The 25,972-nt window shown below is 39.6% G+C and overlaps 2 protein-coding genes across 6 annotated transcripts in view; one reads left to right on the top strand and one right to left on the bottom strand.

Annotated features, from left to right (window-relative positions):
• Positions 1-18,413, bottom strand: part of DHX57 (DExH-box helicase 57) — an 81,981-nt gene extending 63,568 nt beyond the window's left edge. The window contains exons 1-6 of one of the 5 annotated variants that reach the window (XM_055243366.1): positions 18,266-18,413; positions 11,024-11,256; positions 6,219-6,377; positions 4,996-5,184; positions 3,850-4,688; positions 1,529-1,704 (exon numbers count right to left, since the gene is read on the bottom strand). In XM_055243366.1, coding sequence (XP_055099341.1) covers positions 1,529-1,704; positions 3,850-4,688; positions 4,996-5,184; positions 6,219-6,377; positions 11,024-11,250 — 1,590 coding nt within the window. In that variant the 5' untranslated portion in view covers positions 11,251-11,256; positions 18,266-18,413. Of the gene's footprint in view, positions 1-1,528; positions 1,705-3,849; positions 4,689-4,995; positions 5,185-6,218; positions 6,378-9,946; positions 10,099-11,023; positions 11,257-18,037; positions 18,216-18,265 lie in introns of those variants that run through there. The other 4 variants (XM_063618117.1, XM_055243367.2, XM_055243368.2 and 1 more) reach the window with 4 other exon arrangements.
• On the top strand, positions 18,147-25,462 carry MORN2 (MORN repeat containing 2). The gene is made up of 6 exons (XM_055243462.1): positions 18,147-18,317; positions 18,460-18,589; positions 22,956-23,006; positions 23,395-23,501; positions 24,234-24,370; positions 25,209-25,462. Exons 1-6 carry the CDS (start codon positions 18,147-18,149, stop codon positions 25,309-25,311), a joined length of 699 nt encoding a protein of 232 aa, XP_055099437.1. The 3' UTR covers positions 25,312-25,462.
• Positions 25,463-25,972: the final 510 nt, after the last annotated feature.

Raw genomic sequence — 25,972 nt, 5'->3', positions numbered from 1 at the left:
TGAGCACCTGAAATGTGAAGAATAGTATTACTGAGGAACTGAATTTTTAATTTTAATTAATTAATATAAACAGCCAAACATGGGTAGGGGCTACCATATCAGGCAGCATAGCTCTAAATAATATCAGATTTTTACCTAAATCAATAATAGAAAAGCACTCACTAAAGGGTTACTTTTGAGAGGTCACTACAACTATATAAATCAATTTCATGTTTAATGGCCAATGCTATAAACATTGCCTTGTTTATTAAAACTCTGGCTATACTTTTGAATACTGTAATAAATTTACAGGAACATGCCATTTCCTACGTATAATTTTATCATAAACTTATCACACTGATCAAATTGAATATCTAATTTTTTGTTTCTATCATCTTACCTACAGTGCAATTTATATACATTGTGATGTTCTATGGGTATTGCACTACATCTGTGATGGTGTTATATGGTGTCAAAAATCAGACTCACAGAACTTTAGAACTGGAGGGCCCTTAGAGAGCATTTAATCCAATTCCCATATTGGTTAAGCAACTTGCCTCTGCCCTATCTCTAACTTTGCCCTCAGGGTTCACTTATGAATTCTTTTAAAATAATCTTCATGTGAATGGGGTAAAAACAAAATGGACTTTAGAAACAGAATTGGCTAAACCACTTACTAGCTATGTGACCTTGGGCACATTATTTATCCTTTCAGTCTTTGAAACAGGGTAAAAGATCTTCCTTATCCTTCTCCTTTTATATATTAATTTTTTCTAAGGTAAATCGCAGTATTTGTTTTGTTTTGTTTTTAGAGACAGGGTCTCATTATGTTTTCCAGGCTGGCATTGTCTCAAGTGATCCTCCTGCCTAAGCCTTCCAAGTAGCTGAGACTACAGGCATGTGTTACCATGCCCGCCTGGCTCTAAACCACAGTATTTGTTTTTGTTTTGTTTTGTTTTGTTTTGTTTTTGAGACAGTCTTGCTCTGTTGCCCAGGCTGGAGTATAGTGGTGCAATTGTGGCTCACTGGAACCTGCACCACCCAGGTTCAAGCAGTTCTCGTGCCTCAGCCTCCCAAGTGGCTGGGATTACAGGCACCTGCCACCATGCCTGGCTAATTTTTGTATTTTTAGTAGAGACGGGGTCTTGTCATGTTGGCTAGGGTGGCCTTGAACTCCTGACCTCAGGTGATCCACCTACCTCGGCCTCCCAAAGTGCTGGGATTACAGGCGTGAGCCACCATGCCTGGCCATTAAACCACAGTATTGATATTCCTTTTACATACCAGATTGTCTGTCACAGTACCAAAGGCACATGACTCTGAGACTATTTGGCATATATGTGTGTGTTTGCCATGTACCAGCTATAGGATTTTCCAAAACCATCTAGCATATGCACTTAAGTTTGCTGTGGCCTGTAGAAACTTTGAGCACTCAGGGAGAAAAAGAACCAAAAGAATATTAGGGAGGGTAGCCAAAACTTCCTAATTCCTAATCCCATCATCCAGATATTAGGGAGGCAATGCTACTCATTCTCTCAGCATACCCTACCTGTTTCATTCGGAACTGCTTGCAGATTTTACCATTTTCAGCATGTACTGACTTTGCCTGCCAGTCATATCTTTTGGAAATCTTTTTCTTAAGGTTCACATAGCTTTCATTCTCTACTATAACAGGTGCAGGACCTTCATCCTCATCTGACTCCTCAGATTCTGATTCTTTTTCAACTTGAAGGAAATAAAAGAAAACATTTCAGTATGGGGCCCTTTCTTTAACAAAAGGGGAAAGTCACTAACAGAGTATCAATAACAAAAAGTCAAAATGGAGAAAAAGTTAAAACTTGAATAAAGTAAGTTCATTCATTTCTAGTATTTCTATTTCTAAAGAACTTAAAATGCATCCTCAAATAAACTTTTATCAAGCATAAACAAAGTAATTAACATTAAAAGAATTAGCAGTGAATGTTTCAACTATATGCAAGTGTCCCCAAATCCCACAACATAAAACAACACAAATGTCTATCAAATGATGAATCAATGAACAAAATGTGGCATGTCCACATAATAGAATATTATTCACTAATAAAAAGGAATGATGTAGTGATATGTGCTAGGACATGGATGAACCTTGAACACATTAGCTAAGTGAAAGAAGCCCATCTCAAAAAGCTGCATATTGCATAATTCCATTTCTGTGAAATGTCCAGAGTAGGCAAATCCATAGAGAGACAGCAGATTTGTGGTTGTGAGGGGCTGGGGGAAGGTGAAAATGAGGAGAGACTGCTATGGGTACGTGGGTACAGGGTTTCTCTTCGGGGTGATGATAACGTCCAGGGATTAAAAGGTGGTCATTGTTGCACAATTCTATAAAAATACTAAAAACCATTGAATTGTGTATTTTAAAAGAGTGAATTTTATGGTATATAAATTATGTCTCAATAAAACTATTATTTTAGAAAAAAAGTCCATGACACATAATTTTCATTTCCAAAGGAACACATTTGAATCCCATGCACTAGAAGCTGCCATCTGGGAGTGGGTCAGGTGGTTAGTGAGTGAACCTGGCTAACTGACCAGCAGCCACATCTCAGAACAGCGTCACTGTTCTCCACTCATTGAAGTTTACCCAAGGACTCTTATGAAATAATACAAACTTTTGTTTCTCTGGAAGAAAGATAGATAGCAACAAATAAAAGAGGATCCTTTTTTTTTTTTTTTTTTTTTTTTAAAGAAATAGAGTCTCACTTTGTCTCCAAGGCTGAAATGCAATGGCTCACTGCAGCTTCTACCTCCGAGGCTGAAGTGATTCCCCCACATCAGCCTCTTGAGTAACTGGGACTCAGAGGAGTGCACAACCATGGCTGACTAGCTAAGAAAATATACATATTTTGTAGAGATAGGGTCTCGTTATGCTGCCCAGGCTGGTCTCAAACTCCTGGGCTCAAGCAGTGCTCTCACCTCAGCCTCCCAAAGTGCTGGGATTACAGGCATGAGCCACCACACCCAGCAGAGACTTCTTTGAAAGGGGCTTACTTGTGGTGTAAGAATCTGCACAGTAGGCCATGTGTGATGGCTCATGCCTGTAATCCCAGCACTTTGGGAGGCCAAGGCAGGTGGATCACCTGAGGTCAGGAGTTCAAGACCAGCCTGGCCAAAACGGTGAAACCCTGTCTTACTAAAAATAGAAAAATTAGCCAGGCGTGGTGGCAGGTGCCTATAATCCCAGCTACTCAGGAGGCTGAGGCAGGAGAATTGCTTGAACCTGGGATGAGCTGAGATCATACCACTGCACTCCAGCTTGGGGGACAAGAGTGAAACTCCATCTCAAAAAAACAAAAATAAAAAGAATCTGCACAGTAAACCTAGATCTAGACAAAGCTAGAAGCCTGCACAAGTATTTGAGGATTTAGGGATTCATAGAGCTATCCCTAAAGAATTCTGGGGGTCTAGTACACCAAAAGCAGGAGGTTATGGATAGTGGTATAGAAAGCAAAATATCTCTAAAAATTCATTTGAAAGTAATTCAGTACACAATATAAGAAATAAACATATGAAAACCAAATGAATTAAATAAAACAGATTTTCTGAGAAGGTACCTTAAGGTCCTTCCAAGCCTCGGATTTTATATAGTTAAACATACATCACTACAAACTTTCAACTCAGAGCCCAACCACAGCAACACAATTGAGCCTTACAATTAAAGTCAGATACAATTACAGTTCAGGGAATTCTCATTCCCTTTTGCCCATGGGACTGAATGGCTTGTTCAGCTTGTCCAAGATCACTAAGCCATCCTAGACCAGCCTTAAAAGCTTTGACTTCTAAACCCATCATTCTGAATGCCTCCCTCCACAAGATCAATGCCTTACATACCTTCTGGAATTTGATTAGAAACAAACGAATTATTTGGAATCACTGGTTTATGACAGGCAGGATTATTTATTCTGGTCCTAGAGGGTACTGGCAGAAAGTTCACAGGAGGGACACTATACTTGTGATGGGTATTCATTAGTAACTTGACTATTTCCGATTCTTCCTCTAAAAGGGTTATCAAAGAATATACGACAGGTTCCGAAGTTTCTGCAAATGTCAAGGCCTTGTCATAAAGAAACTCAGAAATATGTAAACGACAAGCCAGAGGTAGGTTCTCATTGGTGGAATAAAATGCCACAAGGGGAGCTTGGTAGGGATATTTGTGGTCTTTAGAAAATCGAATTTCAAGTTCATATAAAAAAGATGCATCTTCATTAGCATTAAGATGAGAATCATCTACACTTCTTTCTATTCTCCCAACAATTTGATTTGGGGGCACTTCATGTTTGAATTTGCATTTTGATCCAAATTTACAATTTCCTTTGAGGTAAAATTTACAGATTTCAAGTGAATTCTCTTGTACATTTTTGGTACTTTCTTTTGGCTTGGATTTGCGGAATCTACTTGTCAGATACTTCAGTTCTAACCCAATGGTCCAGACTCTGTTCTGAATTCTTTCTATAAATTTTTCTCCACAGATGGACTTGAGAGCAAATGCCTCTTCCTGTCGCTGTTCCATACACTCATCCAAGCTTATCTGGTTGACTGTCTCAGAGATCTTCATCCTCTCTCCAAATGTCTCTGAAAAACACTGGGTAAGGAGATGCTCTAGTGATGCTCCCACATCTCCATCACACATCCTCAAGACCGCTTGACAGCGTTCAATATTGAAACCATACCTGTCAAGGACAAAAACACGACAAAAATGACACATAAAAAGCAGTATCACACCATTACAGTAAAATTCATTTAAATATGCTTATATGAAGTTATGACTACACATAGGCAGGGCTTGTATTTTGAAAAAGCATCCCTGATAACAATAAGCCCTCCTGAATGACCCCTTCCGATAAGATGCATATTAGGCCTATCAGGCATTGCTGGAACCCACATAATAGGAAAGTATACAAAGAGGAGTAGTGGGTTTATATGATTTCGGTTTCCTTGAATTCTTTCCCAACTCCCGTAAATGATCAAAGCAATCACCTGGAAAGTTTTTGCACTGCAAATGGGGAGACTGTAAATTCTGGAACATAAGGCTCCACTGGGGCTAAGCCAGCATATTCCAAAGGCTCCAAGTCGGGAACGAGGGAAGGTTCCTGTCCAGCTGGCCAGTACCGCTCATCGTTACAGCACTCAGGCTCATCATCTTCCTCCTCCCCAGAAATGCCTCTTCTAGCAAAGGCAACATTTTCATATATTAGATATTACTTTCTACTTACTTCAAAGAAAAATTTAGCAAAGGTCTAAGAATTTAATTCATAGGATCCTGACTACTCTTCAGTTGCTGATTTAATCTTATATTGAACTATTAATTTTTATCTTGGCAATTAACATTTACCAGGCATTTATTAAATGCCAGGTACTGTGTTAAGTGCTTTGTATGAACTAACTCCTTTAATCTTCCCAATAACTGTACCAAATACTACTGGAATGTCCTTTTTTTTTTTTTTTTTTAGATGATCAACTAAGACTCAGAGAGGATTAGTAATTGCCTAGGTTACACATTAAGGAGCAAATAGAGATTTTGCCAAAGGCAGACAGATTCCAGAGCCTGTGTTCTTAACCACAGAAACCTTGGCTATCCTCTCTCTTCTCATTCATAAAAAAAACTATCCCTAATTGTTTGTTTTGCTACATAATCTCCTTTTCTAAATCTAAAACAGATAAGAGATTTGTAGATAGGATGGAAAATGAGCTGTTCATGACTGGACACTAATTAATTCTGGTAAATGGAAAGAAGGAATTAACTTCTCCAACTGAAATCCAAAGGAAAAGAGCCAAAATGCAGTAGAGTGGGAAACAACTAAGATTTAAGAGTAAAAGCTTTCTCTTAGGCAGATAGCCATGAAAAGCAAATCCTAAAACTGCACCTGACTGAGTCAATATCTGCTCCTTGAACAGTACTTCTATTTGTTCATTAGAAGGGTTTATCTGGAAGGTTACAGAGAAATCAGTTACTGAATCCATATGAGCATTGCCCTGGAAAAAAATAAAGATAAAAAGGCAATCCCATGGATGTTGCAAAACAAACTCACTCTAAAATTGTGGCTGAATAATTATTCTTGTACTTCTCTTGGCTCACTTTCAACTAATTAAATGGCCACAATAGAATCAGTACTGACACAGCATTCCAAAGATGCACAGGACCTTCACACTGCCAGTATGTTTTCCTTAATATAATAACTGATTCAAATAAAACAATTTACTCAGATCCAGCATCAGCATCTTGTTCTTGCAGGTCTCGGAGAAGAGCTTTCACTTTCTCTTGATTCTCAGAAGTCATATGTAGAGTCTGAAGGGGTACTTTGGCTTTGGGTTTCCATTTTGGGCGTGACTCTCCTTTGCTTACGTTACTGTTGCTAGGTCTATAGAGAACAAAAGAGCAAAATTACACACATACCTGCAATCAGAACTTTTACACTCTCCTCAGGGGTCCCCAAATATACACAATACAAACTGGATTGTCAAGTATCTTACAAAAGATGACAATGAATGTGAGGAGATTCTCCATTTTCTATAGTATTTACCACACCTTATTATATCAGACCTGCTGGAAAAAAACCTTATCAGATTCTTGGCCAGGCGCAGTGGCTCACGCCTGTAATCCTGGCACTTTGGGAGGCTGAGGCTGGCGGATCACCTGAGGTCAGGAGTTTGAGATCAGCCTGGCCAACATGGTGAAACGCTGTCTCTACTAAAAATACAAAAATTATCTGGGCGTGGCGGTACGCTCCTGTAATCCTAGCTACTTAGGAGGCTGAGGCAGGAGAATCACTTGAACTCGGAGGTGGAGGATGCAGTAAGCCAAGATTGCTCCACTGCACTATAGCCTGGGCAAGAGAGCGAGACTCCACTAAAAAAAAAAAAAAACAACAAAACTTAACAGATTCTTAATCATTAATTCTGGCTTCACTAACTCAAGAATCCTTGGGAAAAAGCAATGGTAATGATGGTTTCCTCTGCACTATAGGACATGAAGAGCATTTCATTTCATTCTGCATTAAAATCTGAAAACCACTGAGTTTCATTCTTCCTTGTGAATATTAGGCCCTGGTTCTAAAATACCCAATTATCTTTATTTCTGATTATCACAAAAAAAAAAAAAAAAAAAAAAGGCCAGGGGCATTGGCTCATGCCTGTAAGTTCAGCACTTTAAGAGGCTGTAGTGGTAGGATTGCTTAAGCCCCAGGAGTTCGAGACCAGCCTGGGCAATACAGCAAGATCCTGTCTCTATTTTAAAAAAATAAATAAATTACACAGCATATATAATCTTTTATGATTTGTCTGATCATTAGGAAATGATCAGTTAAAAATGAGGGGGAGTTGGGAGTTGCACATGCTCCTATCTTAAAGTCATCCTTTATCTTAAAGTCAGTCTTTCTATTTGTAAACTATATGCCAATCTCTTTAATCTCCTCAAGAAAATCATTCCAGCACTTATCCCCCTTTCTACATCACTGGTTTTTCATTCTTTGGATCATACCTATCAGCATACAGACATACTACAAGGTCTACCCTCTTAAAAAAATGAAACCAAGCCAAATCCTCCCTTGAGTGCACATCTCCCTGTAGCTACTGCCCCATCTTTCCTCCCTCCAGCTCCCTTATAGTAAAACTTCTCATTTAGGTTATCAAAATCATTGTCTCCGTCTCCATTTTCTTTCCTCTTCTCTCTGAAACACAACCCAATCAGTATTTCCTATGCTAATACAGCTCTTGTCAAGGTTAACCATGATATCCACATTGTCAAATCCAGTGGACAATTCTTAGTGCACATTTTCATTGACCTACCAGAGAGTTTTTCCACAAATGTGTACCCTCTTTAAGCATACAATTCAATCTTATTGGCTACTCTCCTTTAAAACACCTTTGTCCCTTGGCTTCCAAAAACCACTCTCTTAGTTTCCTACTTCATTGGCAGCTCCTTCTCAATCCCCTTTGTTTTTCATACTTTCTCTTAGCTTTATTTATTTTTTAATTAAAAATTTTTATTGATACATAATAATTGTACATTCTTTATAGGGTTGATAATGGTTTGGCTGCAAGTCAAATCTCATCTTCAATTGCAGTTCCCATAATCCCCACGTTATGGGAGGGAACCGGTTGGAGGTAGTTGAATCATGGGGGCAGTCTCCCCCATGCTATTCTCGTGATAGTGAGTAACTTCTCACGAGATCTGATGGTTTTATAAGGGATGTCCTCCTTCACCTGGCTCTCATTCTTCTTTCTCCTGCCACCTTGTGAAGAAGGATGCATTTGCTTCCCCTTTCGGCATGATTGTAAGTTTCCTGAGGCCACCCCAGCCCTGTGGTACTGTGAGTCAATTAAACCTCTTTCCTTTATAAATTACTCAGTCTTGGGTATGTCCTTATAGCAGCATGAGAATGGGGTACATGTGATATTTTGATACATGCATACAATGTGTAGTGATCAAATCAGGGTAATTAGGATATCTAACACCTCACACATTTATCATTTCTTTGTGTTGGGAACATTCCAAATTCTCTTAGCTTTAAAACCTAGAGTGTCCCAGGGCTCAAACATCAGATACCTTCTCTATTCAATTTTATCCAGACTCAGAACTTTAGCATTTATCTATTGAAGACTCATACATTTACATCTCCAGCCTAGATCTTTTTCTTGAACCTCAGATTTATATATTAAATTATCTATTTTATATCTACACTTGGAGAACATCTCCTAACTGGTCTCCCTGCTTTCAACTCATGCCTCTTTATAGTTTATTCTCTACAAAGCACGCCCAGTGAATGCTATTGAGTATGGATTCATAGACTGTACACTGCACAAAGGCTCCTGGCTGGGATGGAAGAAGAGGGAGGAAGGGACAGCAAAATCCGGTCCATGCTCTGCTAGCTAAGCCATGATCCTGGTGTGGGGCTATAACTGTCCAAAGGAAGGAGCACCATTTTCTAATTCACATAAAGGCATATACTGAATAGAAGCAACTCTGGCCAGACTGACTGATAATATCACACACCCTTGCCTCAAACCCTCCAAAGGCCTTCTGTCTTACTTCATGCAAAAGCCAAAGTGCTAATAATGGCCCATGAAGTCCTATACAGTCTGGCCTTTCTGATCTAATTGCCTACCACTTGCCTTCTTGCCCACTCATTCTAGCCACATGGTTCCTTGCTATTTCCTAAACCTTCCAAGCACATTCCTGCCTTAAGAAATTGCTATTCCCTCTGCCTTGAATGCTCTACACTCAGAACTTCACAGTTTATTCCTTTACTTACTTCTTGCCCCTCTTCACATGATACCTTGTTAGGGGGGCTTTCTACATAAAATAGCAATTCTGTTTTGGTATTTTATATCCCTGTTACGCTCTTTTATTTCTCTCCATAGCATGCGCCACCTGGTAATGTTATACGTTTATGGTTTTTCTATCTCAAATCCCATTCTCTCTAGATAAGGACAATATTTTACTCCCTGCTACAATTCTTAGTCCCTAAAACAGTGCCTGGTGCATGGCAGGCATTCAGTAAATACTTACCAAATGAATGAACATCTACGGACTCCAAGAACCTATAATGTCCATGTTTTGAAAAGCTATGGAGCTGTAGCTAACTCAGAAGTTAGGTTCTTAGCTAGGCACAGTGGCTCGCGCCTGTAATTCCAACACTATGGGAGGCCAAGGCAGGAGAATTGCTTGAGCCCAGGAGTTCAAGACCAGCCTGGGCAACATAGAGAGACTATGCTGCTTGCTATTTATAAAGTCTACAGTAGTGTACAGTAATATCCCTAGGCCTTCACATTCACTCACCACTCCCTCACTGACTCACCCAGAGCCAATTCCAGTCCTGCAACTTCCATTCACAGTAAGTGCCCTATATAGGTACCATTTTTAATTTCATACTCTATTTTTACCATACCTTTTCTATAACTAGACATGTTTAGATACACAAATACTTACCATTGTGTTATAATTGCTTAGAGTATTCAGTATAGCAATATGCTGTATAGATTTGTAGTCTAGGAGCAATTGGCTACATCATATAGCCTAGGTGCGTTGTAGGTTGTACCATCTGGGGTTGTACAAGTAAATTCTATGATGTTTGCACAACAATGAAATCGCCTAACAATGCATTTTTCAGAACACATCTCTGTCACTAAGTGATGCCTAATTGTAGTTATACTGTATAACATGCAACAGCAAAACATTTACTTTTATTAAATACTCATTAGAATTACTAGAATTCCCGTAATTCATTCATTAGTTAGAAGTTGAACAGGAGAGAAGCCTAGATAAGACATCTGTTACTGGTCACCACATGTAACACCATCAGATGATGGCTGATTTGGCTGGAAAATACACAGCTCATCAACCAGAAAGACACAGTTCAGTCATGTTGCACTTTAGGCTGTTCAGTGTTTGTTTTTTGAGATGGAGTCTCACTCTGTCACCCAGGCTGGAGTGCAGTGGTGTGATCTCAGCTCACTGCAACTTCTGCCTCCTGGGTTCAAGCAATTCTCCAGCCTCAGCCTCCCTAGTACCTGGGATTACAGGTGACCGCCACCATGCCTGGCTAATTTTTGTATTTTAGTAGAGACAGGATTTCACCCTATTGGCCAGGCTGGTCTCGAACTCCTGACCTCAAGCGATCCACCCGCCTGGGCCTCCCAAAGTGCTGGGATTACAGGCGTGAGCCACCACACCTGTCCATGGTCAATGTTAACATCATCATTTTAACATCAATCTATGATGCCTAAGGAATACTTAAAATAATTTTCATCACACTATTTCTGTATTTACTTTCCTAGTAACACTGGGTATAATAGCAGTATTACACTCAGTTCACAGTGTCATGCAACCTACATACACACAAAAGCTGTTATTTCCCATCATGCCTTCAGAAAAGGGTTACAAAGAGGAAGACAATTAATTTGACCAGAATTACTCGACTTTGTTTCCCTTCTCAGCCATCTGTTGTCCCATACATTAGGGGTTGATACCATTTCCATATTTAAACATTCAAAGAGTTATAATGACCTGGAAGGGCGCCTTGATTCACTGAAGATACAAAAGTCATCTCCATCATCCCATATTCTACTGGAGGCCTTTCTGTTGCCGCCACCTCCACCACCACCACCGCCACCGCCACCACCACCACTCCCATGAGATTTACTGGCGTGACTCCTGCCTCCTCTTCCTCCTCTAGAAGACCCTTTTCCACCTCCTTTGCCTGGCTTGCCTTTTCTTCTTACTGAAGAACTCATTTTCACCTGCAAGAGAAAAAAATTAATGTAGACATCATAAAACCAGATGTGTATGATAATCCTTTGTTTGCCAAACTTATGAATATAGGCTAATTTAAAGAAACAAAGGAAAATGCACATATAAAAAGAGCTAGTCTTAGGGCAGGATTCTGAATCTGTTCCAGTGAAAAAATTTTAAAACTGCACAATAAAAAGAGCCAGCCAGTTTAGGGGTAGTATGGATAAATCTTCACAAAAGATTTATAAGCACTTCTACCTCAGGACTAATATTTAGTGAATGTCTCTGACACAGATTTCTTAACTAAAGATGTACATCATAAACACATGGAGAAGTGTCAAAATACACATGTCTAGGCTTTAATCCTAGATTCTCATTTGGTTAGATCTAATTTAGAGTTTTATTTATTTATTTATTTATTTATTTAGAGATGGAGTCTTGCTCTGTCACCCAGGCTGGACGATCTCAGCTCACTGCAACCTCTGCCTCCTGGGTTCAAGCAATTCTCCTGCCTCAACCTCTGGAGTAGCTGGGACTACAGGTGCCCACCACCACACCCAGCTAATATTTGTATTTTTAGTAGAGACAGGGTTTCACCATGTTGGCCAGGCTGGTCTCAAGTGATCCGCGCACCTCAGCATCCCAAAGTGCTCGGATTACAGGTGTGAGCCACTGCACCCAGCCTAGTATAGGATTTAAAAAATCCAGTTGAGAAGTTTTCACGTATTTAATATATGTTTTGACAAAATTTAAATTTATATACGCTCTATCAGGAACACAGCTTGGGCTCAGAGATTCTGCCAAAGGCAAAAGGGAAGTAGGCCATAAGACAGATAGCTCCTAATCTTTTTCCAAAGGACTGACTCCATTTACAGTGGAGTGTGGAGAAGTTTAAACCTAAAGGTGCTTTCAAGAATAGCAAGGTTGTGGGGAAAGGGAGATTACAGGATTAAATGAAGATATAGTTTAGACTGTTGGCCAACTAGTTTGCAGGAAGCAAACCAAGGAATAAGATCACTAGGAAGTTCCTTTCTGGGATTAGAACAAGTATTAAACCGGGATCTCAGAAACTATTGCTTCAAAGAAGGCATATTTTGGTTGGATTAGTTTGTAAAGGAATTTACTCTCCAGAGCATTGTTGAAAACAATTCAGCAATCAACCATGGGCATACCCAAAGCTGTACCTCCCAGAGGAGCAATAACAGAGGCTTAAAATCATAGGAGGGAAATAGACTTCACTAAAATATTCTAGCCAGTCACTAAAAATTAAACCAGCAAATAACAATAAGAAGCCCCTGAAAGGGGAGAATCAGTACCCACAGTTGTTACAGTATGTTATCTAAAATGTCCAGTTAACAACAAAAAGTCACAAGGCATGCAAAGAAACACTTAAGTATGACCCACACACTGGAGAGAAAAAGCACAAACTGCCTATGAGTGAGATCAGTTGTCAGATTTAACAGAAAAGGACTTCAAAATAGTCATTATAAGTATGTTCACAGAAATAAAGGAATGCATAATTAAAGCAGTAAAGGAAGTATGATGACAATGTCATATCAAATTGAGAACATCAATAAAGAGATAAAAAATTATATATATAAAAAGAACCAAATGGGAATTCTGGAGTTGAAGAGTATAATAATTGAAATTAAAAATTCACTAGAGAAGCTCAACCATAAACATGAACCAGCAAGAGAAAGAACTGATGAACTTGAAGACAGACTGACATTGATTATGCAAGCTGAAAACAGAGAGAATGATAAATGAAGAAAAGTGAACAGAGCCTTGGAAAAATGTGGGACACCATCAAGGGTACCATATACACATAATGAGAATACCAGAAGGAAAGGAAAGAAAGAAAAGAGCAGAAAAAATATTCAAAGAAATAATGGTAGAAAATTTTTCTGATTTATTAAAAAGGAAGCTCAATGGCTCCAACTATTAGAAAATAACACAGAGATCCACAAAATAGACACGTTGCAATAAAAATGTTGAAGGTCAAAAGACAAGGAGAAAATCATGAAAGGAGTAAGAGAAAAACAATTTATCACTTACAAGGGGGAACCCCAATAAAATTAATGACTGATTTCTTCACAGAAGCAATGGAGGGCAGAAGGTAATGACATATATATTTAAAGTACTCAAAGAAAAAAATAGGGCTGGGCATGGTGGCTCACGTCTGTAATTCCAGCACTATGGGAGGCAGAGGCGGGCAGATCACGAGGTCAGGAGATCGAGACCATCTTGGCTAACACAGTGAAACCCTGTCTCTACTAAAAATACAAAAAATTAGCTGGGCGAGGTGGCACGCACCTGTAGTCCCAGCTACTTGGGAGGCTGAGGCAGAAGAATCGCTTGAACCTGGGAGACGGAAGATGCAGTGAGCCGAGATCATGACACTGCACTCCAGCCTGGGTGATAGAGCGAGACTCCATCTCAAAAAAAAAAAAAAAAAAAGAAAAGAAAAGAAAAAATAGTTAACCAAAAATCCAGGAAAGCTATCTTTCAAAAATGAAGGTAAAATGAAAACTTTCTCAGACAAACAAAACTGAGAGAATTTGTTGCCAATAGACCCGCCTCACAAGAAATACTAACAGTTCTTCAAGTTGAAGCAAGTGTCCCTGGATGGTAATTTAAATCTACATGAAAAAACAAACAGTACTGTTAAAGGTAATTGAGTAATTATTTTTAAAAATCCACATTTATATTGGACAGTTATTTATTTGAAAACCAGTATAAATGTATTGTTTCTTCTTTTCTCTGAAATGATTTAAAAAGCAATTATATAAAATAATATGTACATGATGCAATGTTGGGCCTGTAACCTATAAGAAGGTAATATGTATGTAATATATTTGCCAATAACAGCACAAAGAAGATTGGTGGGAGCATAATTGTACTGTGCTGAGAAAATGACTACAGACAGTAAAGTAATACTTGTAACAAGTATAGTTGGGTATATAACATTAATAGATATAATATATATAACAATACTATAAAAAGGAGGAAAGGAATAGAGCTATATAAAAGTAATACTTCTATGTATCTGTCTTAGTCTGTTTTCTGCTATAACAGAATGCCACAGACTAGGTAATTTATAAACAACAGAAGTTTATTTGGCTCATGGTAATGGAGGCTGGGAAGTCCAAGGGCATGATGCTGGCATCTGCCAAGTGTCATCTCATGGTGGAAGATGGAAGGCAGAAGTGGGCACAATACAGAGAGAGGTACCAGCAGCCAGACTTATTTTATAATAACTCATTCTTGCTATAACTAACCCACTACCATGCTAGTGACATTAATCCATTAATAAGGGCTCTGCCCTCATGATCGAATTACCTGTTATTAGGCCCCACATCCTAACACTGTTGCATTGGAAATTAAATGTCTAACACATGAACTTTGGGGGTAAACATTCAAACCATAGCAATATTGCTGGAATTAAGCTAGTATAAATCTGAAGCTGTTCATAAACCCCAAAGCAATAACAAAAATACTACATTAGAAAATATTCACTTAATGACTAAATGCAAATGAAAGCATAAAGAACAGAATAAAAAATAAGACATTGAGACACACAGACATCCAAAAGTAGAATAGAATTAGATGTAATTCCCAGTATACAGATAATAAAAATAAATGTGAGAGAATAAAGCAGCCCAATCAAAAGACAGAGATTGTCAGACTGTTAAAAAACAGGATCCAAATATATTCTGTCTGCAGGAGAGGCCCTTTAAATTCAAAGACACAATAAATGAAAAGTAAAAGGATGGAAAAAGATGATCTTGCAAACAGCAACTGCAAGAAAGGTGGAGTGGCTATGTTAATAGCTGACAAAACAGACTTTAAAGCAAAAAATGTTACTAGAGATAGGGATATTTCTTAATGATAAAAGGGCTAATCCATCAGGAAACGATAACAATTAAAAACACATATGTACCTAATAATAAGGCACCAAAATACACAAAGCAACAACTGACAGAAATGAAGGGAGAATTAGACAATTCAATAATAATAGTAGGAGACTTCAGTACCTCACTTTTAATAATGGTAGAACAACTAGACAGAGGATCAACAAGGAAATAAAAGACTTGAACAACACTCTAACCAACTAGACCTAATAGGTGTCTGTAGAACATTCCACCCAACAACAAAATATACATACTTCTCAAGAACACATGAAACATTTTCCAGGATAGATCATGGTAGGTGATAAAAGAAACCTCAATACATTTTTTTTTTTTTTTTTAGACGGAGTCTCGCTCTGTCGCCCAGACTGGAGTGCAGTGGTGCAATCTTGGCTCACTGCAACCCGCCTCCCAGGTTCAAGCGATTCTCCTGCCTTAGCCTCCCGAGTAGCTGGGACTACAGGTACCCACCACCATGCTCCCTGGCTAATTTTTGTATTTTTAGTAGAGATGGTGTTTCACCATGTTGGTCAGGCTGGTCTCAAATTCCTGACCTCAGGTGATCTGCCCACCTTGGCCTCCCAAAGTGCAGGGATTACAGGTGTGAGCCACCATGCCCAGCCATAAACCCCAATAAATTTAAAAAGAAAGAAATAATATGAACTATGTTCTCCAACCAAAATGGAATTAGAAATCAAAAGCTAGAAAAAATTTGGGAAACTCACAAATATGTGGATATTAAACTAGGTCTTCCTAGGTATTTCTTTCTTCAAAATTCTTGATGATTATACATATGTATTCAGTGTTTATCTTAAGTTTGTCTCTCCTTTCTACTCCCAGAAAGCTCTTTGAAAACAAGACTATGTCTGATTCCCACTGTACCCTTAACACAGTGTCTAGCATATGGTAGGAATTCAATATCTATTTGTGGAATGAATGATTGAAGGTTGAAAAAATGACTTATGTGGGAATGGAGATTTGTTCATCTATTTGTTCATTCCACAAATATTTATTAAGCACTTATTATGTGCCAGATCCTGGGGATATAACAGCAAAAAAGACAAAATTTCTGCTTCGTGAGGCTTACCTTCTAGAGGGTAAGACAGACATTAAACAAATATATATATATTATTACTTAAGTGCTATCAAGGAAAAAAAAACCCTGAGGTGGTTATTTTAGATAGAGTGATTGGATAAGGCCCCTTTGAGATTTTAAAGGACATCTGGAAGAAATTGAGAGAATGAGCCATGAAATAGTCATCCCTCGGTATACACAGGGGATTGGTTCCAGAACCCCCATGTATACCCAAATCCACAGATACTCAAGTTCTCCAGTCAGCCCTGTAGAACCTGCATAGAGGAAAAGTTGGCCCTCTGTATGTGGGTTTTGCATTCTAGGAATACTGACTTTTCTTTTTTCTTTCTTTTTTTTTTTTTTTTTGAGACTGGATCTTGCTGTATCACCCAGGCTGCAGTGCAGTGGTATGATCATAGCTTACTGCAGCCTCGATCTCCTAGGCTTAAGCAATCCTCCTGCCTCAGCCTCCTGAATGGCTGGGACCACAGGCGCACCACCACACCCAGCTACTTTAAACATTTTTTAGTAGAGATGAGGTTTCGCTTTGCTGCCCAAGCTGGTTTGGTACTCCTGAGCTCAAGCAATCGTCTCACCTTGGCCTCTCAAAGTGCTGAGATTAACGGCATGAGCCACTGTGCCTAGTTGAAATACTGTATTTTCAATCTGTGTTGAGTTGGAAAAAATCCACCTATAAGTGGAACCGTGTAGTTCAAACCCATGTTGTTCAAATGTCAACTTTACTCACAAAAATGTAGAGTCATTAAAATCTTAACAGGCAAGAAAAATAACAGGTCAGACTGAATTCTGTAAGGTTGTGCACCAATAGTTACCTATTATTTCTTTTTTCTTTCCTTTTTTTTTTTTTGAGACGTAGTCTCGCTCTGTCACCCAGGCTGGAGTGCAGTGGCGCGATCTCGGCTCACTGCAAGCTCCGCCTCCCGGGTTCACGCCATTTTCCTGCCTCAGCCTCCCGAGTAGCTGGGACTACAGGCGCCCGCCACCACGCCCGGCTAATTTTTTTGTATTTTTAGTAGAGACGGGGTTTCACCGTGTTAGCCAGGACGGTCTCGATCTCCTGACCACGTGATCCGCCCGCCTCGGCCTCCCAAAGTGCTGGGATTACAGGCTTGAGCCACCGCGCCTGGCCATAATTACCTATTATTTCTAAAATTTAGGGAAAGGAAATAACAAATCAGACAGATTAGAACTTCATCTCAAAAACCATGCAGCCCAGGTAAATTTGTGTACTGAGAAACATTAGGAAAAAGCAAGAGGATACTTACTCTGATTCAAAACAAGTTGTCTCACACCAACCCATTAAATGTTACTTTTACAACTAGATCTGAGACATGCGCTTAACATTTTAAACGAAGATTTACTGACTGTAATGGTATCCAATACCACTCTCCCAGAGTTTTCCAGGAATAGGAATTAGGTTGTATAATCCACGTGGTTAGATTCCACTATCTATTCCATCTAGCCCGGGAAGATTCCAACTATCTTTCTTCACCATGGATACAGGGACCTAAGTTTGGCTGTAAGAGTATTCTTTGTTTGATAGCCAAGGCACTGAAAAGTGACTACACACTACTCTCCTCCCAGGCAGATCTCTGACTGATCACAATATATCCAGCTCTATCCAGATATCCAGATCTCGTATCCTTTTTCGAACTCACATCGTCCCCACCCTTCTCCCCAAAAAAGCCACACAGACGGAGACAGGGAACGGAGCCTGACCCCTTCAATCAACCCCTTACCCTGCTCCAAGCCTGAATTTCACGCCCCGCCCCCGCCAGCCCCCACCTGCAGTTTGCAGCGGCAGAGCTCGCCTTGGTCCGGTACCAGGGCCTGGGATCCTGCTGGTCCAGATTCACCGGCCCCAGGCAGACAGAATGAAACACACTGGGCCGCGATGCTCCTCAGATCCCGACCACTCCTGGAGCAGGAGGCGGCAGACACACTGACAAACAGGGTGACGCGCAGACCGTGCGCACAACGCGCATCACTTGTCCGCAGAAGTGGAAGACGTACCTGGCTCGCAGAGTTGGGTCCCGAGCCGGCTGTCGGGAGGTGCTGCCCAAGGGTCAGAGGTCCAAACTGGGCTTGGCCACCCTCACGGTTCTCACTTGGAGAAGCCCTGCGGTGGCCCAGCTGCAGCGGCACAGCCCCGGCGCCTTCTGATTGGCTCAGCTTCAGCCCCTCGCGTATTCGCTTCCGGGTGAGAGGTGCCCGGTCGCCCCAGCAACCAAGTCGCACCTGGAGCTGTCCTAGCGCCTAGTTCTCTCCCGGCCGCAGAGCTGGCGGCCCACGGGGAGTCGCAGAGTTTGGAAGATCTCTCTAACACCTCTCGGCCAAGTGAGTGCCCCTCCTTCTAACGACCCAGGCAGAGAAGGGCTCCTTTAAGTCGAACTAGCGTGGAGTCAGAACCTGCTTGGCTCCCGGTAACTCCTGTGGGTGTGTGACATGTTTCCTGACCGTCTAGCCGAGGGGCACGGGGGAGCCTCTGGTCTGGGAATCTAGCTCTGATTCTGTTGTTAATTCGCTGTTGAGACACCCGAGGCGCGTGCCAACCTCCCTGGGCCTCAGTTTCCGCTACGGTGCCGGGCGGTCTCTGTGAGGTTCCCTCTAGCTCTGACATTCCCAAGTTTCGAATGTAGAACATTTTAGCGGCAATTGAAAACAGTCCATTTTCTGATATGATTACGTTTAATGTTCTGCTTCATAGGCACTTAACGATTCCTTCCGAAGTGCCCTTCATTCACTAGACGTTCTGTTACTATTAGTACTAAATACGGAGTCGGACAGTAGGGTGAGAAGAGATTTGACTAATCTGCCATCCGTGTCCTGGAGGAACTGGGTGGGATAGGGGATCCCGATACAAAAGCATGGTTTTAATAGAACCTTAAGTACTACAGTAGGAATAGCCCCAGAGTGCCGTGGGGGTTCCTGAAGGAGTCTGAAGTTGACAAGTAATGAGAAGAAAGTCTTTGTGGGAGAGCCCACACCTCAGCTGGGGCTACAAGAAAACAATAGCTAATATTTACAGAGTTTAGACACTGGGCTAAGTGTTTTAACTAGATTAGTTCATTTACTTAATTTGCCCCATCTAAGGATGAGGAATCTGAGGCATAAGATAATTATTTGTCCAAGGCCAAAGAAAATGGTGGAGTCTGGATGCAAAGCTAGGTAGTCCGATGCCGGAGCATGAACCCCTAACTACTACACTCTATTTTGCCAGCTATTGAGGATGAATAGCAGTTAACCAGGTAAAGAAGAGAAGGGTGTTCTACCCAGAGTACAGCATGGCATCTGTGGGAAACTACAAGCAGATCTGGTAATCTAGTTAGTTATCATTAGTTAAACACTTAGAAAGTAGCTCTGGCGCCTGTAGTTCCAGCTACTTGGGAGGCTGAGGCAGGAGAATGGCGTGAACCCGGGAGGTGGAGGTTGCAGTGAGCCGAGGTCAAACCACTGCACTCCAGCCTGGGCGACAGAGCGAGACTCTGTCTCAAAAAAAAAAATAAATAAATAAATAAATAAATAAATAAAATAAGAAAGAAAGTAGTTCTGTGTCCCTGCTCTCCTGGAATTTCAAATCTTGCAGACATGTAAATAACTAATTAATGAGCACACATGGCAATTTCTATATACCACCATACTTCACCCTTTATCCACAACCAAATCTTAGAAATTATAGGGAAAAAATGAGCAAACATAACTAAATTCATATTTTTCTAAGATTTAGTGTTAGTGTCTATATTTAACCCTAAACGAGATCAGAATTCTAGCAAGATTGCTCTCTATCCTCCACACCATTTCCATATTGATATTACCTGAGTTTTAGTTACAGATTTTTTTTTTTTTTTTTTTTTTTAGTTTTTAATTTTGGTGGAGATGGAATCTCACTGTGTTGCCCAGGCTGGTCTCAAACTCCTGGGCTCAAGCAGTCCTCCCACCTCACCCACCCAAAGTGTTGGGATTACAGGCATGAGCCACCAGATTCTATTTTTAAAACTTAATTCTTTTTTATTTATTTATTTTTAAGACAGAGTCTTGCTGTCTCACCCAGGCTGGAGGGCAGGGTGTGATCAGACTCACTGCAGCCTTCACTTTCTGGGCTCAAGCGATCCTCCCGCCTCAGCCCCCCAAGTAGCCTGGATGACAAGCATGCAACACCACACCTGGCTAATTCTTGTATTTTTTGTGGAGACTGGGTTTCACCATGTTGCCCAGCTGGTCTCAAACTCCTCAGCTCAAGCAACCCACCCGCCTCAGCCTCTCAAAGTGCTGGGATTCCAGGCATGAGCCAGTAATTCATCCTACCAGTGTGCCTGCCAGTTTCCATGATTTTAGACTGGTAGTTTCGTTGGATGTAGAATATTAGGTTGAAAATAATTTTGTCTCGGAATTTTAAAGACATCGTGCCATTTTTTTTTAGAATCCACTGTTGCTAATGTCAGTCCTTTGTAGTTTATTGTAGGTAATCTGGTTTTTGTTTGCTTGTTTTTAACTGGCCTAACTGGCCTTTGGTCTTTATGTCACGAAATTTTACTGTAATCTGTCTAGGTGTGGGATTTTGCTTCGTTTCCATTTGTAGTCCAAGCAGTCATTTTCTTCAGTTCTGAGAAAAATTTGGCTATTTATTCAAATATCCCTTATTCTTTCCCTCTGGAATTCTTATTAGACTGACAGCAGCATTTTGGATCCACTTTCCATTATTTTTTAAAATTTTTAAAATTCTTTGGCTACTTTCTTTTTTTTTAATTAAAAAAATTTTTTTCCAGCCATCTCACTCACACTTTTTTTTTTTTTTTTTTTTTTTGAGACGGAGTCTCGCTCTGTCGCCCAGGCTGGAGTGCAGTGGCGCGATCTCGGCTCACTGCAAGCTCCGCCTCCCGGGTTCACGCCATTCTCCTGCCTCAGCCTCTCCGAGTAGCTGGGACTACAGGCGCCCGCTACCACGCCCGGCTAATTTTTTTTTGTATTTTTAGTAGAGACGGGGTTTCACCGTGGTCTCGATCTCCTGACCTCCTGATCCGCCCGCCTCGGCCTCCCAAAGTGCTGGGATTACAAGCGTGAGCCACCGCGCCCGGCTCACTCACACTTTATGCTATTTTCTAAGCACATTTTTCAACTTAATGTTCCAGTTCACTAATTTGTTTTCAATTGTATCTATTCTGCTATTCATCCCTTCTAAGAAGTTTTATTTCACCAATTATATTATTCATTTCCTGGATTGCTAATTGTTTTTTGTTTTTTATAATCACCTGTTCCTATTTCAAGGATACTAATACTCTCCCTTTCTTTCTGAGGATATTACAATTTAAGTCTTCTACCTATTGTGTTAACTCTGTTTCCTCAGTGATGAGCCTCCAGCCTTTCTCAACTGGCACCTAAATTAATTTTTAAATTCCCTTGCCCCACCCATAAAGACTCTGATTCAGTAGATGTAGGGTAGAGAGAAGAAACTTAGAAGCATCTCAGGTGATTCTGAAGGATGGGCCTGCATACCCTGTCTACATAAGTTTTCTTCAGTATCGGAAAATACAGTTTCTAATGTTTTAGTCCACTAAGTGTCCAGGGATCTGAGGCCCAGAGTCCCCCTCAGTCTTGTGGTCCTCTTTCTTCCTTTTTCACTTGGTTTCCATTCCAGTCTCATTCTGTGTGGACCTGCCAGCCCTTCCCCACTTGCTATCTTTATTTTCCATTTCTTCCTACTGCCAATTTAAAGATTCCTCACTCCACCTTACCTCTGTGGGACTATCAGTAAATCATATGGGCTACCAAAGAGAAATAAAAATATATCCACACAAAAATCTGTACACCAATTTTTTTTTACTCCTAGGAAGCTGTATGTTTTAAAAATGTACATCAATGTTTATAGCAGTATTATTCATAATGGCCCCAAACTGGAAACAACCTACATGTCCATGAACTGATGAATGAATAAACAAAATATGCTATTTCTATACAACATATTTATACAATATACTTGGCTATAAAAAGGAATGAAGTACTGATACACGATACAACATGGATGAGCCTTGGAAACATTAAGCGAAAAGAGCCAGACATAAAGGACCATATATTGTATGATTTCATTTATAAGAAATGTCCAGAACAGGCAAATCCCTGAGGCAGAAAGTAGATTAGTGGTTGCCAGGGGTTTGGGGTTGTGGGGTGAGGGGTGTTTGAGGGGAATCGTAATGGGTAACTGCTAATGGGTACAGAATTTCTTTCTGGGATGATTAAAATATTCTAAAATTAGATTGTGATGATAGTTGCACAACTCTGAATATACTAAAAAACATCAAATTGTATTTTTTAAAGGGTAGATTTTGTGGTGTGTGAATTATATATTAATAAAGCTATCATAATAAATACATTTTAAAAGAGATCATCTAGGCAAAATTGTTTATTTTCCCAGGACCCTACATTAGACAATGGAAATGCCAAGTAATCATTATATGATGTGATCTTGAGAAGTAAGTCCATTTGGATAGTGCTGAAAGCACATTGGTTATAGGTCTTATGACATAAGAATATTTACACTTGGTTGGGTGTGGTGGCTCACATCTGCAACCCCAGCACTTTGGGAGGCTGAGGTGGGAGGATCGCTTGAGCCCAGGAGTTTGAGACTGGCCTCGGCAACGTAGTGAAACCTTGTCTCTATCAAAAAAAAAGTAAACTTATGTCATTCTTTTTAAATCTTTTAAAACAGCTTCAGAAGTGTATAAGATCAGCTTTATCTTTCCAAATGGAGACAAGTATGGTAAGCATACACTTCAATTACTTTTTCTGTACAGAAAATTAAATAGCTTAGGAATAAAAAGCTGAGACTGTTAAATTTTGTAATACTACCATTAGGATATTAACTTTATTAACTAAAATAACAGAAATCCTAACAGATAAAGAGATTTTAAAATCAAAACTCCAATGTTAACTCTAGACGGTATGCCTTGGAAATCTATGGGATCTGTCAATTTTCCTGGCCCTTAAGTCTCAATTGTTACAAGATGTTCTGTGTCCATGGATTTACTCATCTCCGGTCTCACTGGTTTCAGTGCTAGGGAGCCAAAGAAACCCATGAGATGTAGTTGCGATTAGGCCCAGACATAACTATTCTCATTTATAATCTTCAGTACTTCTCCTTTGTTTAGATGGTGACTGTACAAGAACATCTTCTGGAATCTACGAGAGAAATGGAATAGGTATTCATACCACTCCTAATGGGATTGTCTACACAGGAAGCTGGAAAGATGACAAGGTATTATTGTTGTTTTTAATACTGGCAGTGGATAAATAACCCTGTGGGTTTAGTGATTCCAGGCATTTCACCATTAATCAAAAACTCCTATAATGAGTAGACTATATAATAAAAATAACAAATGATCGTATTAACATATATTAACTTATGAGTAATATTAAACTCACTGCAGAGAGCTAATCATCATTATTATCTTTCTCATCTCCTATTCATTGAGTAAAGCTGAATCCGTTACATAATTTTCTCATTTAATCCTCATAATAACCTCATGAGATAGGTACCATTAATACTCTATTTTACAAATGAGGAAAATCAGGCTCAGGTTTCTTGCCTAGCTAGTAAATGATAAAACAGGAAAGTATGCCCAGGTCTGCTTGAATCCAAATTTGAATTCTTAACAACTGCTTTGTACTGGTTTCCTGAACTAACTAAACTGGTTGCCCTTTAAGGTTTCTGATACATTCAGGGTATCTTGAGGATCCCTATTATCTTCATCATGGACCCCCTGATGTTCAAATGTCCCAGATCCAGAACATTAGATTTAGTGGGCTTCACAGATAGATACAGATGAAGGAAAATGATAAAAATGTTGTCTATACTATGGAAATAAAGGACAATACAAAGTTGATTAAGTAATACTTAGCAGATGATAGACTTATATTTGTACATTTTTTAAAGGTTCTTGGGAAACTGAAGATTAGTTTTTAAGGTAATTTCCTTTGTTACAAACAGATGAATGGTTTTGGAAGACTTGAGCATTTTTCAGGAGCAGTATATGAAGGACAATTTAAGGATAATATGTTTCATGGACTGGGGACTTACACATTCCCAACTGGGGCAAAGTATATTGGAAATTTCAATGAAAATAGGTAAGCTTAAAATAAAAAAAAAATCACTGCAATTCTAAAAGATTCTTTTCTGGTATGTTTGCTTAAATACTTATTTATTTATTTATTTATTGAGACAGAGTCTCACTCTGTCATCCAGGCTGGAGTGCAGTGGAGTGATCTCGGCTCACTGCAACCTCTGCCTCCCGGGTTCAAGCGATTCTCCTGCCTCAGCCACCCAAGTAGCTGGGTCCAAAGACGTGCACCACCTCACCCAGCTAATTTTTGTATTTTCAGTAGGGATGGGGTTTCACCGTGTTGGCCAGGCTGGTCTAGAACTCCTGACCTCAAGTGATCTGCCTGCCTCGGCCTCCCAAAGTGCTGAGATTACAGGTGTGAGCCACTGTGCCCAGCTGCTTAAATACTGTATTTACTTAATTCTAAATATTCTTTTATGATATAGTTTCTAAAAATTGTTGGAGGCCAGGTGTGATGGCACAGCACCTCAAACATCGTTGATAGTCAAGAAATATTTGTTGAATAAGTGAAGTAATTAAGCTAGATAACCAACGTAAACTTTTCATTTTTTTAACTCATTATTTTGGTTTTGTGTGAACCTAGATTATGTGATCCTAAAATCTTGGACACCAAATAATTGTTTGTGTTTGTTTGGAATAGTACATGGTTTGTTTTTTGTTTTTTTTTTGGTTTGTTTGCTTTTTTGGTAGGATATGAAAGCAGGATGCTGGGTTTAAAAGCAAAGCTTGAAAGTAGAGGATATAGTGCTTCAGACATAGTATATATTATGCTAGAAAATCTTATGTCTGGACTGTAAATTATTCATCTTTGTTAATGAAAAACTTATTTTCTACTATTGCAGGGTGGAAGGTGAAGGGGAATATACTGATATCCAAGGACTAGAATGGAGTGGTAACTTTCATTTTACAGCTGCTCCAGACCTGAAATTAAAGCTTCACATGTAGATGTGCTTCACATGTAGATGTGATGTTAAATTAAAGTTGAAATATAGTAATTGAAGCTTTTAGTTGTAAGAAAAGCAACTTAATCTGTTATTTGAAATGACTTCATACACTACCCCTATAAGTTTGCCAATAAAACCATCACTTACTTACACCTTTTTGAACTTTATATTCATTGTCTTAACAATTAGTTTAAAATAAATTACATGATTCAATTCAGTCTGCTTGTTATAATAACTATGGCAGAACCATCCAAATCTTGGCAAAGTTGATTTCCAATCTGCTGTTTGAGTTTTGTCATCTTTTTTTTTTTTTTTTCTAGTTTGTGCGTGTGTGTCCTGGTCAACATCTGACCTCTTTAAAAAAAAACTTTTTTTTTTTTTTAGGCTGTAATACATTTTATTTATTTATTATTATTTTCTAACTTTTATTTTAGGTTCAGGCATACATGTGCAGGTTTGTTATACAGTAAACTCATGTCACAGGGTTTGTTATACAGATTATTTTGTCCCCCAGGTACTAAGCATAGTACCCAATAGTTATTTTTTCTGATCCTCTCCCTCCTCCCAACCTCTATCCTTAGGTAGCCACAGTGTCTGTTGTTCCTTTCTTTGTGTCCATGAGTTCTCATCATTTAGCTCCCACTTATAAGTGAGAACATTCG

The sequence above is a fragment of the Symphalangus syndactylus genome, chromosome 14, assembly GCF_028878055.3.
Source record: "Symphalangus syndactylus isolate Jambi chromosome 14, NHGRI_mSymSyn1-v2.1_pri, whole genome shotgun sequence".
NCBI lineage: Eukaryota > Metazoa > Chordata > Mammalia > Primates > Hylobatidae > Symphalangus > Symphalangus syndactylus.
The sequence above is the reverse complement of the archived record's forward strand: the minus strand, read 5'-3'. Positions and strand labels throughout refer to the sequence as shown.